A 19,841-nucleotide genomic window follows, 5' to 3' on the forward strand; every position below is an offset into this window, starting at 1 on the left:
CGCCTGGGGCCTCCAGCGTCTGGTCTGTGCAGGCTCCAGCGCGGCGCATGAGGTGAGAAGACCCGCCCTCTTAAGACAGCGCCAGTTTGGGAACGGATGTGTTTAACAAGCTGATTAATTTCCCGACAATTGACAACATATTTACCATGTTTTTTAAGAGTTAACTTTCTCCCAGTGGCTGCGTGGGATTCCTCCAGGTGCTTTGGGCAGCACGGTAGCATAGTGGATGGCACTGTTGGTTCACAGCTCCAGGGTCCCACGTTCGATACCCGGCTTGGGTCACTGTATGTGCGGAGTCTGCACACTCTCCCAGTATGTGCGTGCGTTTCCTCCGGGCGCTCCCGTTTTCTGCCATTAGTCCCGAAAAACGTGTTGTTAGGTGAATGGGACATTCTGAATTATCCCACAATGTACCCGGACAGATGCTGTACTGTGGCTGCTCGGGACTTTTCACAGAAACCTCATTGCAGGTTAATGTACGGCCCCTTGTGACAATAAAGATTATTATTATTATTATTAATGGTTTTCTCCAATAGTCCAAAGATTTGGAGATTAGGTGCATTGGTCGTGCAAAGTTGCCGTTAAAGTCCAGGAATATACAGGTTCGGATCTGAGAATGTGGTGCGGGGTGCCTAGGTAAGGTACTCTTTCAGATTGTCCGTGCTGACTCGTTGGACCGAATGACCTAAGTTTGCACTGTAGTGATTCTATGGCTCTACTCCGTGGTCCAGAAAACCGATGAAAACCCGAGGAGAATGTTCCAACGCCACAAAGTCACTCATGTCCTAATTGAACATGGATTCCTGGTGCTGTGAGGAAGCAATTCCAGCCACTGTGCCATCGTATTATCTTATGATTCTGCCTTGTTCATTTCAATTACCTTCATCGCTCATAATTATCTTATTATTAAAAGTTGTGTTGTGGTGTTTCAGTGGGACGTTGGTAGAAGCTTGTCAATTTTAATGGAAAAGATTTATTGATAATTTTTTAAAAATAAAATACAAACTATCAAAATAGAATATATTTTAACTTTGTCAGCTGAACAAGAACATTAAACAACCTCAACTTTTGCAACTGTTAAGAATAAATTGTTTGTTCTCACGTAAACAGAACGGTCAAGAAAACGTATGTTCCACACATGCAGATTGATTCTGCCGATTGGTAAACAGTGAGAGGGGGGAGTGGGTTTTGACACATAATTCGTTAATATTACAAATTCAAAATATGAAAGCTACCACTGATTAAGCACAGTGACCTGGCACAGTTCTCCTCTGACATAATTTCGGGATGCCCTTTGGCAGTGTAGTCTTAGCAGTGGCTAATAGCTTCTCTGCAATACCTGTCAGACAGATAGTTCATATTACCCGAAAAGAGGTTTGCATATGTCAAATAAGGCATTGAAATTTTTTAAAGCATTTGAAGTAATGCCCGAGGCTTTAAAAGATGAACATTACATGAGGGAGATACTTAAAAAACACAACTTAAAATATGTTGCAAAAAGAAAAAGTACTTTATCTCTGAATCAGCTGGAAGGGCAGGCGTACTAACATTGGTGTCCCAATACGAATCAACAGAAACAGTATCAACGCCATGATCATCTGATCCAACTCCAGTGGGTGTCCCAAATGTTGAGCATGACAGAGCACCGACAGCCAAAGCAAATCTTTTTCATCCATCTTAAGGAACAATCCTGAACAAGAGGAGGACAAAATGAGCTATTCAAAGATACATTGAGGGCTTAGCTCAAGAAATGGAACATAGACGTTAAAGCTTGTGAGACGTTTCCTCAGATGAGACCCATCTGGGAACCTCTTGGTTGAGGGGTCAGAATTCGTCTACAGACGGAGCCTGACAAAGGAATTCCCGGGGCCTAGAGTCTAAGAGCCGAACCCACATTTTGTAAACTGCTCCATTGTAAGTGATTGAATATGTGGCTCTAGAATCGGACTCATCATCCAAAGAACAATTACAGAATCCGTGAACATGACCACCGAGAGTCCTCTCTGGACAATAAGATCCAATAGTGAGTGATCACCAAATTCTGTCCATCATAGTTCCATTAATGGAATAACACCCTCGATGTAAATCAAAGTTAAAAACAAATCGTTCTTTCACTGGCTGTGACTCCAGAGACGTTTATACAAAATACTTCCTCTTCATAAATAAGTATCATATTAATAAATAGGCATATTTGTAAACGCTAAACATTAATTACATGAACCATTAACGACCCAAAATGGCAGCCGATGTGTCATCCATATCCTCGATTAGCCTGGACCGAGAAATAAAAGTGCAAATCAAAAGATGTAAAAACTTTCCGAAAATAGGGGCTGTCGACCAAGTTAACGCTGTCCTTCGATTTTTCGTTTAGCGCAGCGCAGGAGTTCCAGCTGTTACAAAATCCGTCTGGGAGCATGAATTGTTTCGCGTTTCGAGTGCGCATGCCCATGCGTCACGGCCTCCTGATCACCGCGCCACGTATGTACAGTGGCCCAAAGATTAAGTCATGGACGCACAAAAGGATTTTAGACCATAAGACCGTAAGCCATAGGAGCAGGATTAGGACACTTCGCCCATCGAGTCTGCTCCGCCATTGAATAATGACTGATATTTTCCCATCCCAATTCTCCTGCTTTTCCCCATAACCCCTGATCCCCTTATTAATCAAGAACCTATCTGTATCTGTCTTGAAGGCACTCAGTGATTTGGCCTTTACAGCCTTCTGCGGCAAAGGGTTCCACAGATTACCACCCACCACCCTCTGGCGAAATAAATTCCTCCTTTTTCTGTTTTAATGGATCGTCCCCTTAGTCTGAGAATGTGCCATCTGTTTCCAGTTTTTCCTACAGCTAGAAACATCTTCTCCACGTCCTCTCTGTCCAGGCCTCGCGGTATCTTGTAAGTTTCAATCAGACCCCCCCCCCCCCCGCCCGTCCTTCTAAACTCCAACGAGTGCAGACCCAGAGTCCTCAACCGTTCGTCATACGACAAGCTCTTCATTCCAGGAATCATTCTTGTGAACCTCCTCTGGACCTTTTCCAAGGCCGGGACGCCCTTACTTAGATACCGGGCCCAACACTGCTCACAGTACTCCAAATGGGGTCTGATCACAGCCTTGTACAACCTCAGAAGTACATTGCTGGTCTTGTATTCTAGCCCTCTGGACATTAATGCTAACATTACATTTGCCTTCATAACTGCAGTCTGAACTTGCACATTAACGTTAAGAGAATCGTGAAAAAGGATACCCAAGTCCCTTTGTTATGCTGATTTCCAAAGCATTTCCCCATTTAGAACTTAATCTGTGCCTCAATTCCTGTTACCAAAGTGCATAGCTTCACACCTTTCCACATTGTATTTCATTTGCCACTTCATTGCCCACTGTCCTAGCTTGTCTAAATCCTTCTTCAGCCCCTCAATAGTATCTGTGCCGCGACAGATCTTTGTGTCATCTGCAAACTTACCAGCAGTGCATTCAATTTTCTTCTTCCAGATAATTAATGCATATTGTGAAAAGTTGTAGTCCCACCACAAATCGCTGAGGCACACCACGAGTCAGCATCTGCCATTTGCAACAGCCTTTATCGCCACTCTCTGCCTTGTGCCAGTCACCAATCCTCTATCCATGTCTGGATTTTACCCGAAACACAATGGGCTCTTAACATTTTTAACAGTCTCCTATGCGGCATCTTGTCGAAGGACTTCTGGAAATCTAAAGAAATCACGTTCACTGGTTCTCCTTTGTCTAACTTTCTTTTTACATCCTCAAAGAACTCTAACAGTTTTGTCAGACATGACTTTCCTTTGACACGGCCGGCACTCTGTCACATTTTAGCATGCACTTCCAAGTAATTCGCGATCTCATCTTTAATAACAGACTCTAAAATATTACCAATGACCGAAGTCATGCTAACCGGCCTATAATTTCCCGTCTTCTGCCTCGCTCCCTTCTTAAACAGTGGTGTGACATTAGCCATTTTCCAGTCCTTTGGGACCGTTCCTGCCTCCAGTGATTTCTGAAAGATCATCACCAATGCCTCCACAATGTCCTAAACTATCACTTTTAGGACCCTGGGGTGTAGTCGATCCAGTGCAGGTGACCTTCAGACCGTTCAGTTTCCCTAGAAACGTCTCCTTAGTGATGGCCACTGCACTCACCATGCCCTCTGATACTCCTGGAGCTCTGGCACCCCACCGGTGTCTTCCATCGTGAAAAATGATGCAATGTCACTATTATGTTCGTCTGCCATATTTGTTTCCTATTATTACTGAACCAGCCACGTTTTCCAGTGTCCACTGTCTATTTTTGCCTCTCTCTTACTTTTTATCTGTTGAAAGAAACTCTTCCTATCTTCTTTTATATTGCTAGCTAACTTGGACTCATATTTCATCTTCACCCCCCTTGTTCATTTTTTAGTTGTCCTCTGCTCACTTTTAAATGTTTCCCAACCCTCTCACTTCCCTCTAATCCTTGACACTTTGTATGCATTTTATTTTGCTTTTATGCTGTCCTTGACTTCCACGGTCACCCATAGATGCCTTGACCTGCCCTTAGCATGTATCCTCCTCCTTGGGATGAATTTCTGCTGTGCCTCCCGAATAACCCGCAAAAACATTTGCCATTGCAGTTCCACTGTCTTCTCTGAGAGTCTCCTTTTCCAATCAACTCTGGTCAGATCCTCCCTCATGTCTTTGTAGTTACCCCTGTTTAATTGTAATACTGTTACATCTGACTCCAGCTTCTCCCTCTCAAACTGCAGGGTAAATTGTACCATATTGTGGCCACTTCTCCCTAAGGTTTCCTTCACCTTAAGATCCCTAATCAAGACTGCCTCATTACACATCACTAAATCCAGAATTACCTGATCCCTGTTGGGCTCTTGCATACGCTGCTCCAGAAAAACACCTCTTAAACATTCCACAAATTCCTGTTCTTAGGGTCCACTACAAACCTGATTTTCCCAGCCCATGCATATCTGGACAATTTATGTCTGATCTGTCTCTCTGATCTGTTAGCTTTCTCTAGCTTTCGTAGTTTTGACACCCAGTGGTGGATTGTACAACTACAGTAGAGCAAGCCACATTGGGTTAAGGAAAATCCCAAGGCTTGTTACACGTACATAAAAAGCAAGAGGGTAGCCAGGGAAAGGGTTGGCTCACTGAAGGATAGGCAAGGGAATCTATGTGTGGAGCCAGAGGAAATGGGCGAGGTACTAAATTAATACTTTGCATCAGTATTCACCAAAGAGAAGGAATTGGTAGATGTTGAGTCTGGAGAAGGGTGTGTAGATAGCCTGGGTCACATTGAGATCCAAAAAGACGAGGTGTTGGGTGTCTTAAAACATATTAAGATAGATAAGACCCCAGGGCCAGATGGGATCTACCACAGAATACTGAAGGAGGCTGGAGAGGAAATTGCTGAGGCCTTGACAGAATCTTTGGATCCTCACTGTCTTCAGGTGATGTCCCGGAGGACTGGAGAATAGCCAATGCTGTTCGTCTGTTTAAGAAGGGTAGCAAGGATAATCCAGGGAACTACAGGCCGGTGAGCCTTGCTTCAGTGTTAGGGAAATTACTGGAGAGAATTCTTCGAGACAGGATCTACTCCCATTTGGAAGCAAATGGACGTATTAGTGAGAGGCAGCACGGTTTTGTGAAGGGGAGGTCGTGTCTCACTAACTTGATAAAGTTTTTCGAGGAGGTCACAAAGATGATTGATGCAGGTAGGGCAGTGGATGTTGTCTATATAGACTTCAGTAAGGCATTTGACAAGGTCCCTCATGGTAGACTAGTACAAAAGGTGAAGTCACACGGGATCAGGGGTGAGCTGGCAAGGTGGATACAGAACTGGCTACGTCGTACAAGGCAGAGAGTAGCAATGGAAGGATGCTTTTCTAATTGGAGGGCTGTGACCCGTGGTATTGCACAGGGATCATTGCTGGGACCTTTGCTGTTTGTAGTATATATAAATGATTTGGAGGAATATGTAACTGGTCTGATCAGTAAGTTTGCAGACGACACAAAGGTTGGTGGAATTGCGGATAGCGATGAGGACTGTCAGAGGATACAGCAGGATTTAGATTGTTTGGAGACTTGGGAGGAGAGATGGCAGATGGAGTTTAATCCGGCCAAATGTGAGGTCATGCATTTTGGAAGATCTAATGCAGGTAGGGAATATACAGTGAATGGTAGAACCCTCAAGAGTATTGAAAGTCAGAGAGATCTAGGAGTACAGGTCCACAGGTCACTGAAAGGGGCAACATAGGTGGAGAAGGTAGTCAAGAAGGCATACGGCATGCTTGCCTTCATTGGCCGGAGCATTGAGTATATGAATTGGCAAGTCATGTTGCAGCTGTATAGAGCCTCAGTTAGGCCACACTTGGAGTATAGTGTTCAATTCTGGTCGCCAGACTACCAGAAGGATGTGAAGGCTTTAGAGAGGGTGCAGAAGAGATTCACCAGGATGTTGCCTGGTATTGAGGGCATTGGCTATGAGGAGCGGTTGAATAAACTCGGTTTGTTCTCACTGGAACGAAGGAGATTGAGGGGCGACCTGATAGAGGTCTACAAAATTATGAGGGGCATAGACAGAGTGGATAGTCAGAGGCTTTTCCCCGGGGTAGAGGGGTCAATTACTAGGGGGCATAGGTTTAAGGTGAGAGGGGCAAGGTTTAGAGTAGATGTACGAGGCAAGTTATTTACACAGAGGGTAGTGGGTGCCTGGAACTCGCTACCGGAGGAGGTGGTGGAAGCAGGGACGATAGTGACATTTAAGGGGCATCTTGACAAATACATGAATAGGATGGAAATAGAGGGATACGGAAGTTTAGAAGATTGTAGTTTAGTCGGGCAGCATGGTCGGCACGGGTTTGGAGGGCCGAACGGCCTGTTCCTGTGCTGTACATTTCTTTGTTCTTTGTTCTTTTTATAAGCGTTAACTCTCAGCGTTTTAAAATGCTCAAGATGCGAAGTGAGGACACAGCAGAGATTATGAATGAGTGTTGCACTTGGAGAGGCTCCTTCTGGTGAAAACTGAGTAATTATTACGTTGATCAGCTTAATGAGCATACAGCTGAAAATGTTATATCCCGTGGAAGAGTGTAATTTCGCTGCGAAACCGTCCCATGTCAAAATGCGCCAGAGGGTTAAAGAGTAAATCTTCCTCTTCACTGTTTCGTCACATCCTGCCAGGGAATTGAGAGGGGTTAGGTACAGTATAAGTTTCCCTCCCTGGATAACGGTTTCAACTCTCCTCTATCATTTGGATACTGGAAGAGACAGAGAGAGGATAAAAATGGAGCTAGAACACGGAGAGTGCGGAGGCTACCTACAGTGTGAGTGTGGAAGGCAGAGACGAATCAGTTGTGATGGAGGCTGGTAGTCAGTGTTCCTGCAACGCAAAGTGCAGTGACTTGGAAGATCCGATGCAGATGAGAAGAAAAATGAGAAGCAGTGCGCCAATCTGCCCCTCAAACTTACTATTCCAGTCGGGAAATCTGAAATTGTTTTAATTCCACATTCCTGTCTTCAGGGCATCAAGTTCTTGGCCAGGGTGAAAAGCAACGCTCTCCAGCTCGGTAGCTACTCGTATATTGTTAAAATATTGTGAACCAACATGGAGGAAAGAGTGGATATTCATAAACACTGACATGGTAATTATTGTGGTAGTCTGACCGCCAGGAAGCAGCCATTTGTGTCATGTAATACGGACTCCGTCTGATAGGTGCCAGGGAGCGGACTGACGCATATCGCAAATCCGGCAAATATGAGTTCAGTCCTGAACGCCAGAGCCTCCTGGAAATTCTATGTTGTTTCAAAAAACAATACAAAATAGGAGCAAAACAAGGTCAATCGCCTCTTCAAGCAGTCGCCGTCATTCGACATGATAACGGCTCATCCTTTAATTCAAGGCCATACTCCCCTGCGCTTCCCCATACTCATTGACACATTGAGAGTGTAGAAATCGATTTATTTCCTGCGAAAATATGTTCATCGACTTGTTCGCCACAGCGATTCTGTGATTGAGAATACAAAGGGCCCGTCAGGCTCTGAATAATTCTTCATTCAGTTCTAAGAGGCCTGCCCCGTAAACAGAGACGCCTTGTCCCTGACAGCATCCACTCCCCCCTCCTCGCCAGCAGCCAAGGTTGTCACTACAACCAATCCCTCCTAACCCATCATAATTGAACAGGTTTCAATGAGACACCCGATATAAAGACCAAAGCGGTACACAGTACTCCAAGTTTTGTCTCATCAAGGCCCTAGACTGATGCCCTATGATCTCTGCGATACTGCACTCTGATCCTTCACCTTGTACTTTTCTTGTGATGCCATTCACTCGAATGTATCGATTCAGATATTAACAAGTGTCCCTATCATGACTACTAAACTTTAATTTGGATTTACTGGGAAACGAACATATATTTGTACGTTCCCTTTTACCTGTTATACACATTAGATAATTATCCTGTTCCTTGAATTTTACTTCCAAGGTGGATGACCGCACATGTGCCAATATGTAAAATTACCGTTCCTTTTCAGAGTTCAGCGGTGAGAGCGCCACCAATGCTGATAATCATTAAAGATTCTGAGTCCGAGAGCTCATTTTATCAATGAGGACTTAACGCTTTTAATCAGCAAACATTAATGAAACCAGATTAATGACTTGCAATAAAGTTATAAAGGGAATCGGTTCGATGTATTACATAACATCAGCTTCCATAAAAATAGCGGCCTCCGCAGGGTTCTCCGGTGGGCCCTTGGTCTTTGTGGTGAGCGTTCATGATTTGGACTTAAATGGAAGGTAAAGTCGTCCGAGTCCCAGACGACCATGAGATACTTTCCCGTTTGAGTGGGAGAATTGATTTGTGGTGATTAACCTGATGTGGGCATCTCGGTAGCAGAGTGGTTAGCACAGTTGTTTCACAGCTCCAAGGTGCCAGTTTCGATTCCCAGCTTGGGTCATTGTCTGTGGCGTGTCGGTACGTTCACCCCGTGTGTGCGTGGGTTTCCTCCGGGTGCTCCGGTTCCTCCCACAGTCCAAAGATGGGCAGATTAGGCGCATTTGCCATGTTAAATTGCCCTTAGGTTGGGTGGGGTTACTGGTTTACTTGGATAGGTTGGAGCTGAGGGCTTAAGTGGGGTGCTCTTTCCAAGAGCCGGTGCGGATCCGATGGGCCATATGGCCTCCTTCTGCCCTGTAAATTCTATGATCTGTGGTCTTTGATCGCCGCAGCGCAGGCGACGGGCGAGGTTGAGAAAGCGGGACCTTCATGAATACCCTCAGCCGGAGCTTGGAGCACTAACGGTTCAGTAAGAACCTGATACTTGTGTACATGATTATGAACTAAGAAGTCTTACTACACCAGGTTAAAGTCCAACATGTTTGTTTCAAACAGGAGCTTTCGGAGCGCTGCTCCTTTCTCAGGTGAATGAAGAGGTATGTTCCAGAAACATATATATAGACAAATTCAGAGATGCCAGACAATGCATGGAATGCGAGAATTAGCAGATGATTAAATCTTTACAGATCCAGAGATAGCGGTGACCCCAGATTAAAGAGGTGTGTATTGTCTCAAGCCAGGACAGTAGGTAGGATATCGCAATCCCACGCCAGATGGTGGGGGACGAATATAATGCGACATGAATCCCAGGTCCCGTTTGAGGCCGCACTCATGAGTGCGGAACTTGGCTATAAGTTTCTGCTCGGCGATTCTGCGTTGTCACGCGTCCTGAAGGCCACCTTGGAGTATGCTTACCCGGACATCAGTGGCTGAATGCCCTTGATTGCTGAAGTGTTCCCCGACTGGAAGGGAACATTCCTGCCTGGTGATTGTCGCGCGATGTCCGTTCATTCGTTGTCGCAGCGTCTGCATGGTCTCGCCAATGGACCACGCTTCGGGGCATCCTTTCCTGCAGCGTATGAGGTAGACAACGTTGGCCGAGTCGCACGAGTATATACCGCGTCCCTGGTGGGCGGTCTTCTGATGTGTAATGGTGGTATCTATGTCGATGATCTGGCACGTCTTGCAGAGATTGCCATGGCAGTGTTGTGTGGTGTCCTGGTCACTGTTCTGAAGGTTGGGTAGTTTGCTGCAAACAATGGTTTGTTTGAGGTTGCGCGGTTGTTTGAAGGCAAATAGTGGGGGTGTGGGGATGGTCTTGGCAAGATTTTCATCTTCGTCGATGACGTGTTGAAGGCTGCGAAGAAGATGTCGTACTTTCTCCGCTCCGGGAAAGTACTGGCCGACGAAGGGCACTCTGTCGGTTGTGTCCCGTGTTTGTCTTCTGAGGAGATCGGTGCAGTTTTTTGCTGTCGGAACAGTCGATCGATGAGTCGAGCGCCATATCCCGTTCGTACGAGGACATCTTTCACTGTCTGTAGATGTCTGTTACGCTCGTCCTCGTCTGAGCAGATCCTGTGTATACGGAGCGCTTGTCCATAGGGGATGGCTTCTTTAATGTGTTTAGGGTGGAAGCTAAGTGTTGAAACTTGTGCATGAAGATGTTGGCGCATTGGTGTGCGAATCTGTTCCCCATGGCTGATCCGTGCGTCTGGATGAAGTACTTGTCGAAGGTGAAGACGTTGTGATCCAGAATGCAGCCCTTGAGTTGCAGAATTGCGTCTGGAGATTGGCAGTTGTCGGTGTTGCGAACTGAGGCTGTTGCAGCAACGCCGTCGTCATGGGGGGTGCTGGTGTAGAGTGCCGAGACGTCCATTGTGACGAGGAATGTTCCTCGTTCAACTGGTCCATGGGTGCTGAGTTTCTGTAGGAAGTCCGTCGTATCGTGACAGAAGCTGGGCGTACCATGTACCATGTGCGATGGGATTCAAGATGCCCGCGATGTAGCCAGAGAGGTTCTCACACAGGGTCCCATTGCCTGAAACGACAGGACGGTTTGGTGTGTTAGCCTTGTGAATTTTCGGTAGGCAGTAGAGATCTCCAATGCGGGGTGTACGTTGTATGAAAGCACGTAGGGTGCTCTGATGGTCTGGATCCAAGGTATTGATCAGTCTGTTGAGTTGGCGGATGTGTTCCTTGGTCGGATCTGCGGGTAACTGTCTGTAGTATTCCTGATTGTTGAGTTGCCGGTACACCTCTTTGCAGTAGTCCATTCTGTTCAGTATGACGGTGGCCCGTCCTTTGTCTGCTGGCTAGATGTCGATGTTGCGGTTGGTCTTGAGAGCGCGGATGGCGTTGCGTTGTGCTTGGGTGACGTTCGGCGCTGTCTTGTGAATGCGACTGATGAACCTGGCATTGACGCGACTCCTGACAGCTTGAGTATACATGTCGAGTATAGGGGAGCGGCCTTCCAGAGGCGTCCAATTCGACCCTCCCCTCTTCGTTTGCCGCATTACAGATCTCTCTGTCTGCTGTTCCTGTTCATTGGTAGTCTCGTTGTGTTCGTTGTCGGCCTCGTGGTGTCTGTGGAAGAATTCCCGGAGCCTCATTCACCTGATGAATTCCTCCGTGTCTGCCGCGAGACTGATGGGTTTCTATTTTGGTGGTGGTGCAGAAATTGAGCCCTCTGCTGAGGACTTCGATTTCGTCTGGCTGAAGGTTGTAGTCCGACAAGTTGACAATAGATTTATCTGTATTATTTTCTACTGCGGTACCGTGGGAGGCTTGGTTGCTGCTGGTGGTGATGCCGAGTTTCTCAAGCTTCCTGTTCTTGGTGTGCATATAGGTGGCATAGTATCGTTGTCTCATCTGGTTGGCGGTGTTCCGCAGCCGGTCTGCTGCATCCTGAGCGCAAGTTGAGAATATGGCCTCTATCTTGTGTCATGTGAGAGTGCCTTTAAGAAATGGATGTTTAAACAATGTACTTTTAAGAAAGAGTGCTGATCATATTACTGAAGTGATGTCAGAGGGTGGGCGGAGCTGAGCTGAGCTCACTTCTGCTTTTGGTTTCAGTTTGAGGAGACAGCTTGGAGTGTCTGTGTGTTTTGCTGAGAGCTGCTTGAAAGGAGAAAGCCAGTCCTGAGAAAGCATTTTGAGAATTGCCTGTGGTGGCTGGGTGCTGCATTAAAACGTGCTGGAACTGCAGGCTGATATATCTTTCCCATCCAACAGAAAATATATATTAACTGTAACGTGGTCTTGCTGTTTTTGTGAAGGTGAAGCCGTTTGGATGTGTACAGGAACAGTGTGCAGGATTGGGTAGTGTTGTATTATTTTCGGGGTTATCTTTGAAGTAAGGGATGTTAAGTGATCCAATGTTTAGTTAAAAAATTAAGTTGAGTTCATGGAATAAACATGGTTGTGTTTTTTAAAATCCCGTGTCCATAATTGTAATACCACACATGGGGAACAAGCCGTGTGCTTCAAAAGCAACAATCCATTAAAGGGGGAGGTTGGTTGAACTCCATTATATATTTTGGGGTTCTGAAAACACCTCGCCCATAACAATTGTGGGCTCTAGGGGGTAAAAGTCTATCTACTGGATTGGCTTTTGTGAACTTATAGGCTGTGAAGGATTGTTGCTTTTCCGGTGTTGTACTTTAGTTTATGTGGGGAGGGTGTTGTGAACAATGGCTCTTTCGGAGGCTCAGAAGTTTTTGGGGGTGGACGCGGTACTACGTGTAAACTTACGGACAGAGACTAAAAACAGACTGTTAGGTTTGGCAAACGCATTGCAGTTAACTCTGCCTCTCAAAATACGAAAATATGAGGTACTGAACGCGGTATCTACGCATTTAGGTTTGCCTGTGATACATTCTGACTCATTAGATATGGCAAAGCTCCAGTTGCAGATTAAGCAATTTGATCATGAAAAATAGTTAAAGCAACTTGAACATGAAAAAGAATTAAAGAGACTTGAACATTCAATGAAAGAACAAGAAAGAGATAGAGATAGAGAGGAAAAAGAAAAGGAGAGAGAAGACAGAAACAAAGAAAGAGATAGAGAGGAAAGGGAAAAAGAGAGAGAGTTTGAACTTCGGAAAATGGCTCTGCAACATGAAAATCAGTTAAAATAGGCAAACGCAATGGGACACGTACAGTTGGTGGAGATGGACGAGGATAATGAGACAGAGCGTCATAGTTGAAGACGTGGTGGGGATCTATTTAAATATGTCCAAGCATTGCCAAGTTTTAATCAGAAGGAGGTAGAAGCCTTTTTCATTTCATTTGCGAAGATAGCTAAACAAATGCAATGGCCACAGGGCATGTGGGCATTACTGATTCAAACAAAGCACGGTAGCACAAGTGGTTAGCACTGTGGCTTCACAGCGCCAGGGTCCCAGGTTCGATTCCCTGCTGGGTCACTGTCTGTGCGGAGTCTGCACGTTCTCCCCGTGTGTGCGTGGGTTTCCTCCGGGTGCTCCGGTTTCCTCCCACAGTCCAAAGACGTGCAGGTTAGGTGGATTGGCCATGATAAAATTGCCCTTAGTGACCAAAAAGGTTAGGAGGGGTTATTGGGTTATGGGGATAGGGTGGAAGTGAGGACTTAAGTGGGTCGGTGCAGACTCGATGGGCCGAATGGCCTCCTTCTGCACTGTATGTTCTATGTTCTATGTTCTATGTTCAAAGCTGGTAGGTAGGGCTAGTGAAGTGTTTGCATCACTACCGGAGGAGGTATCTAGAACGTATGAGGAGGTGAAGAAATCCATCTGAAGTGCATATGAGCTAGTGCCTGAAGCTTACAGACAAAGGTTTAGACATTTAAGGAAATAATTTGGTCAAACATACATGGAGTTTTAAAGGCTCAAACAGAGTCATTTTTATAGGTGGATAATGGCTTTGAAATTAGAACAATTGTATGAAGCTCTCAGAGGAATTTTACTTTTGGAGGAGCATACAAATTCAATTCCTGATGTAGTGAGAACTCGTGTGGGCGAACAGAGGGTTAATACTGCGAGATTAACAGCAGAAATGGCAGCTGATTATGAATTAGTTCATAAATCAAAGATTGTTTTCCGACATCAGTTTCAGCCGGTGAGGGATAGAAACGGGGGACATGAGAAATACTCAAGTGGTAAAGGTAAAGGTGATCTGATTGGAGACAATAAAGAGAGTGTACCCCAGATTAAAAAGGAAGTCCAGGAGGGTGGAAAACAAATGAAAAGTTTCAAATGTTTTCACTGTAATAACCTAGGCCATGTAAAGTCACAGTGTTGGTGCTTGAAGAAAAGCCCAGGGAAGGCTGATGTGGTAAAACAGGATAAGATTTATTAGAGTGGTAAAGGAAAGTCCAAGGGAAGCAAAGAATTGTACAGCCTGTTCAAGAAGTAATTGATGTGAAGGTGCCAGATGTCTTTAAAGAATTTACTTGTGTGGCCAAAGTTTACTCATGTGTATCAGGAGGAGCAGGTAAAGAAGTCACAATGTTAAGGATACAGGGGGTAGTCAATCTTTCATGGTAAGAGATGAGGAATGAAGTCGTTTGGGAAGAATGTTGCCAGAAAAGGTGGTGATATGTGGAATTCAGGGTGAGAGGAGTAGCGTTCCATTATATAAGTTAAGCCTAGAAAGTCCAGTGAAGAGTGGTGAAGTGGTAGTAGGAGTAATAGAGAAACTAACTTGTCCAGGAATACAGTTTATCTTGGGTAATGATATAGCTGGATCTCAGTTGAGAGTAATGCCTACTGTGGTTGATAAGCCAGTGGAAAATCAGACAACTGAACTGCTGAAGGACGAATATCCTGGGATTTTTCCGGATTGTGTAGTAACCAGGTCGCAAAGTCACAGGTTGAGACAAGAGGAGCATTCAAAGAGTTAAGATGAAGTTGAAGTGCAATTATCAGCAACGAATTTGATCAGATGGCTGAAAAAGAACAAGAACGGGTGGAGGATGAGGCTGACATTCTGAGTTCAGGAAAATTGGCGCATATACAACAGAAAGATGTAGAAATAAAACGGATACATCAGAAAGAATATACGGAAGAGGAATCTGAGAGTATACCAGAGTGTTATTACCGAAAAAGTGATGTTTGATGAAGAAATGGAGACCTGTACATATGCAGGCGGATGAAAAGTGGGCAGAAGTTCGTCAAGTAATATTTCCGGTAGGGTATAGGAAGGAGGTGTTGCAAGTTGCACGTGAACTCCGGTGGGAGGTCATTTGGGGAAAACGAAAACTCAAGCTAAAATCCAGAAACATTTTTATTGGCATGGACCACATAAAGATGTAATTAAATTTTGTCAATCATGTCACACATGGCAAGTGACAGGGAAACCTCAAGCAGTGATAAAACCAGCGCGCTTAATACCATTCCAGCATTTGAGGAACCTTTTACAAGGGTCCTAATTGATTGTGTAGGACCGCTTCCTAAAACCAAAAGTGGGAATCAATATCTTTTGACTATAATGGGTGTGTCTACTAGGTTTCCAGAGGCCATTCCAGTACGTAATATTACAGCTACAAGGATTGTGGAGGAGTTACTTAAATATTTTACTAGATATGTACTACCCTCAGAAAGTCAATCGGATCAAGGATCGAATTTTACTTCAAAGTTATTGAAATAAGTTATGGATAGTTTAGGAATAAAACAACTTAAATCAACTACGTACCATCCAGAATCGCAGGCATTAAAGACAATGTTCAGGGCGTATTGTCAAGATTATCCAGAGGATTGGGATAAAAGAATCCCATTCGTATTGTTCGCAATGAGTCTACCAAATTTAGTCCTTTTGAACTAATTTTTGTTCATGAGGTAAGTGGACCACTTAAATTGATTAAGGAAAAATTGGTGGGTGAGAAATCGGAAATTACACTATTGGATTACGTGTCAAATTTTAGGGAACGGTTAAATAGAGCAGATGAATTTGCTAGACAACTTTTGAAAGTTACACAAATTGTGATGAAACGGGTAGCAGACAAGAAATCCAAATTCCGTAGATTTGCCAGTGGGGATAAAGTTTTAGTGTTGTTACCAGTGGTAGAGGAGCCTTTAAAAGCTAGGTTTTGTGGACCGTATCAGGTTCAAAGGAAATTAAGTGTGGTGAATTATGTGGTAAAAACACCAGATAGAAGGAAGACTTACCGAGTGTGTCATGTGAATATGCTTAAAATGTACTTAAAAGGGAAGGAGAGAAAAGGGAGGTTTTAATGATTCTAACTCAAAGTAACGAACCAAATCCAGATGACTGTGAATTTGACATACCTCAAATTAAATTGGAAAATGAGGATGTTCTTAAAATTGGGATGAATTGTTAAGTTACCTTCCAGAGGAAAAACGAACTGACCTGAAAGAGTTATTGATATCACATGGGCAAGTTTGTAGAGATAAAACAGGAAGTAATAAAATGGCTATACATGATGTAGATGTGGGAAATGCTGTTCCTATCAAACAACTTCCATGTAGACTTAACCCTTTAGAATTGTCACAGGTTAACAGAGAGATTGGGAGTATGCTTAAAAATGGCATAATTGAAGTGGGTTGCAGCCAATGGAGCTGACCCATAGCGATGGTATCTAAACCAGGCGTGTGTGGACTATCGAATGGTGAATGCAGTATAAAGAACGGACTTTTATTCTATCCCACGTTTGAAGGATTGCCTTGAGAAAGCCGGACAATCTGCTTGTATTTCCAACTTCCAGACATGGACGTTGAGTTCATGGAATAAACATTGTTTTGTGTTAAAAAACACGTGTCAATAATTGTAATACCACACCGAGGGAACAGGCCGTGTGCTTCAAAAGCAACAATCCATTCAAGGGGGAGGTTGGTTGAACTCCATGATACATTTTGGGTATCTGAAAACACCTCTCCCACAACAGTTGGTTTCCAGGTTGCGTCGTCTGCTGTGGAGCTGGCGTGCGAGGTGGTTGAGGAGTGTGAGAGAGGTGCGACGGCAGAGTCTCTCAGCGTAGTCTGTGTTGTAGGTCGACTTGAGTGGGTTTCTGACCTATAGTCCTTTCGGGATCTCGTCTGCTTTCTTGCATCTTTGTAGAAACTTAATGTCAGTGTCTAAATGCGCAATCTTCCTGGAGATATTCTTCACTTTGAGCCGCCAGTTTGCGGTGTCAATGGTAGCCATGATGTGGAGATGCCGGCGTTGGACTGGAGTGAGCACAGTAAGACGTTTTACAACACCAGGTTAAAGTCCAACAGGTTTGTTTCAAACACTAGCTTTCGGAGCGCTGCTCCTGCCCCAGCTGCATGAAGAGGCATGTTCCAGAAACATATATATAGACAGATTCAAAGATGCAAGGCAATGCTTAGAATGCGAGCATTTGCAGGTCATTTTGTCTTTACAGATCCAGAGATAGGTAACCCCAGGTTAAAGAGGTGTGAACTGTCTCAAGCCAGGACAGTTGGTAGGATTTCGCAGGCCAGATGGTGGGGGATAAATGTAATGCGACATGAATCCCAGGTCCCGGTTGAGGCCGCACTCATGTGTGCGGGACTTGGCTATAAGTTTCTGCTTGGCGATTCTGCGTTGTCGCGCGTCCGGAAGGCCGCCTTGGAGAACGTTTACCCGGACATCAGAGGCTGAATGCCCTTGACTGCTGAAGTGTTCCCCGACTGGAAGGGAGCATTCCTGCCTGGTGATTGTGGCGCGATGTCCGTTCATTCGTTGTCGCAGCGTCTGCATGGTCTCGCCAATGTACCACGCTTCGTGACATCCTTTCCTGCAGGTATGAGGTAGACAACGTTGGCCGAGTCGCAAAAGTATGTACCGCGTACCTGGTGAGTGGCGTTCTGACGTGTAATGGTGGTATCCATGTCGATGATCTGGCACTTCTTGCAGAGATTGCCATGGCAGGGCTGTGTGGTGTCGTGGTCGCTGTTCTGAAGTCTGGATAGTTTGCTGCAAACAATGGTTTCTTTGCGGTTGCTTGGTTGTTTGAAGGCAAGTAGTGGGTGTTCGGGGATGACCTTTACAAGATGTTTATCTTCGTCGATGACCTGTTGAAAGCTGCGACGAAGATGTCGTACTTTCTCCACTCCTGAAAAGTACTGGACGACGAAGGGTATTCTGTCTGTTGTGTCCCGTGTTTTTCTTCTGAGGAGGTGGGTGCGCTTTTTTGCTGTGGGGCTTTGGAACTATCGATCAATGAGTCGAGCACCATATACCATTCGTACGAGGGCATCTGTAGATGTCTGTTACGCTCCTCGTCGTCTGGGCAGATCCCGTGTATATGAAGGGCTTGTCCATCGGGGATGGCTTCTTTTATGTGTTCAGGGTGGATGCTGGAGAAGTGGAGCATCGTGAGATTATCCGTGGGTTTGCGGTAAAGCGAAGTGCTGAGGTGACCGTCCTTGATGGAGACGAGTGTGTCCAAGAATGCAACTGATATTGGAGAGTAGTCCATGGTGTGTCTGATGGTGAGATGGAACTGATAGATGTCATCGTGTAGTCGTGTCAGTGATTCTCCGCCGTGGGTCCAAAGGAAAAAAATGTCATCGATGTATCTGGTGTATATCGTCGGTTGAAGGTCCTGTGTGGTGCGGAGGAGTTGTTCAAACCTCTGCATGAAGATGTTGGCATATTGCGGAGCGAATCTGGTCCCTATGGCTGTTCCGTGCGTCTGGATGCAGAACTTGTCGAAGGTGAAGACGTTGTGATCCTGAATGCAGCGGATGAGTTGCAGAATTGCATCTGGAGATTGGCAGTTGTCGGTGTTGAGTACTGAGGCTGTTGCAGCAATGCCGTCGTCATGGGGGATGCTGGTGTAGAGTGCCGAGACGTCCATTGTGACGAGGAATGTTCCTAGTTCAACTGGTCCATGGGTGCTGAGTTTCTGTGAGAAGTCTGTCATGTCGCGGCAGAAGCTGGGCGTACCTTGTACGATGGGTTTCAAGTTGCCCTCAATGTAGCCAGAGAGGTTCTCACACAGGGTCCCATTGACTGAAACGATAGTGCGGCCTGGTGTGTTGGCCTTGTGTATTATCGGGAGGCAGTAGAGACCTCCAATGCGGGGAGTACGTGGGATGAGAGCACGTGGGGTGCTCTGTAGGTCGGGATGCAAGGTCTTGATCAGTCTGTTGATTTGGCGGATGGGTTCCTTGGTCGGATCTGCGGTTAACTGTCTGTAGTGTTCCTGGTTGTTGAGTTGCCAGTATACGTCTTTGCATTAGTCGGTTCTGTTCAGTATGACGGTGGCCCCTCCTTTGTCTGCTGGTTTGATGACCATGTTGCGGTTGGCCTTGAGGGCACGGATGGCGTTGCGTTGTCCTTGGGTGACATTCGGGGACGTCTTGCGAATGCGACTGATGAATCTGGCATTGATGCGACTCCTGACGGCTTGAATATACATGTCGAGTCTAGGGCAGCGGCGTTCCGGAGGGGTGCAATTCGACTTTTTCATCTTCGGTTGCCGCACTGCAGATCTCTCGGTCTGCTGTTCCGGTTCATGGCAGTCTTCTTGGTTTCGCTGTTGGCCTCTTGGGATCTGTACGCGCCACAGCAAGAAACCGCACCGAGCTCCTCAGAAGACAAACACGGGACACAACCGACAGAATACCCTTCGTCGTCCAGTACTTCCCAGGAGTGGAGAAACAACGACATCTCCTTCGCAGCCTTCAACACGTCATCGATGAAGATGAACATTTTGCCAATGTCATCCCCACACCCCCACAATTTGCCTTCAAACAACCGCGCAACCTCAACCATATCATTGTTTGCAGAAAACTACCCAGCCTCAGACGAGTAACCACGACACCACACAACCCTGCCATGGCAATCTCTGCAAGATGCGCCAGATCATCAACATGGATACCACTATTACACGTGAGAACACCACCCACCAGGTATGCGGTACATACTCGTGCGACTCGGTCAACGTCTACCTCATATGCTGCAGGAAAGGATGTCCCGAAGCGTGGTGCATTGGCGAGGCCATGCAGACGCTGCGACAACGAATGAACGGACATCACGCGACAATCACTAGGC

General features: G+C 45.7%; 1 protein-coding gene across 1 annotated transcript in view; it reads right to left on the reverse strand.

Annotated features, from left to right (window-relative positions):
- Positions 1-1,511: 1,511 nt before the first annotated feature.
- LOC140396784 (uncharacterized) overlaps positions 1,512-19,841 on the reverse strand; it is a 74,914-nt gene continuing 56,584 nt past the window's right edge. Inside the window, exon 10 of the mRNA XM_072485502.1 lies at positions 1,512-1,690. Coding sequence (XP_072341603.1) covers positions 1,512-1,690 — 179 coding nt within the window. The remainder of the gene's footprint in view (positions 1,691-19,841) is intronic.

Source organism: Scyliorhinus torazame, chromosome 20 (genome assembly GCF_047496885.1).
Source record: "Scyliorhinus torazame isolate Kashiwa2021f chromosome 20, sScyTor2.1, whole genome shotgun sequence".
Lineage (NCBI taxonomy): Eukaryota > Metazoa > Chordata > Chondrichthyes > Carcharhiniformes > Scyliorhinidae > Scyliorhinus > Scyliorhinus torazame.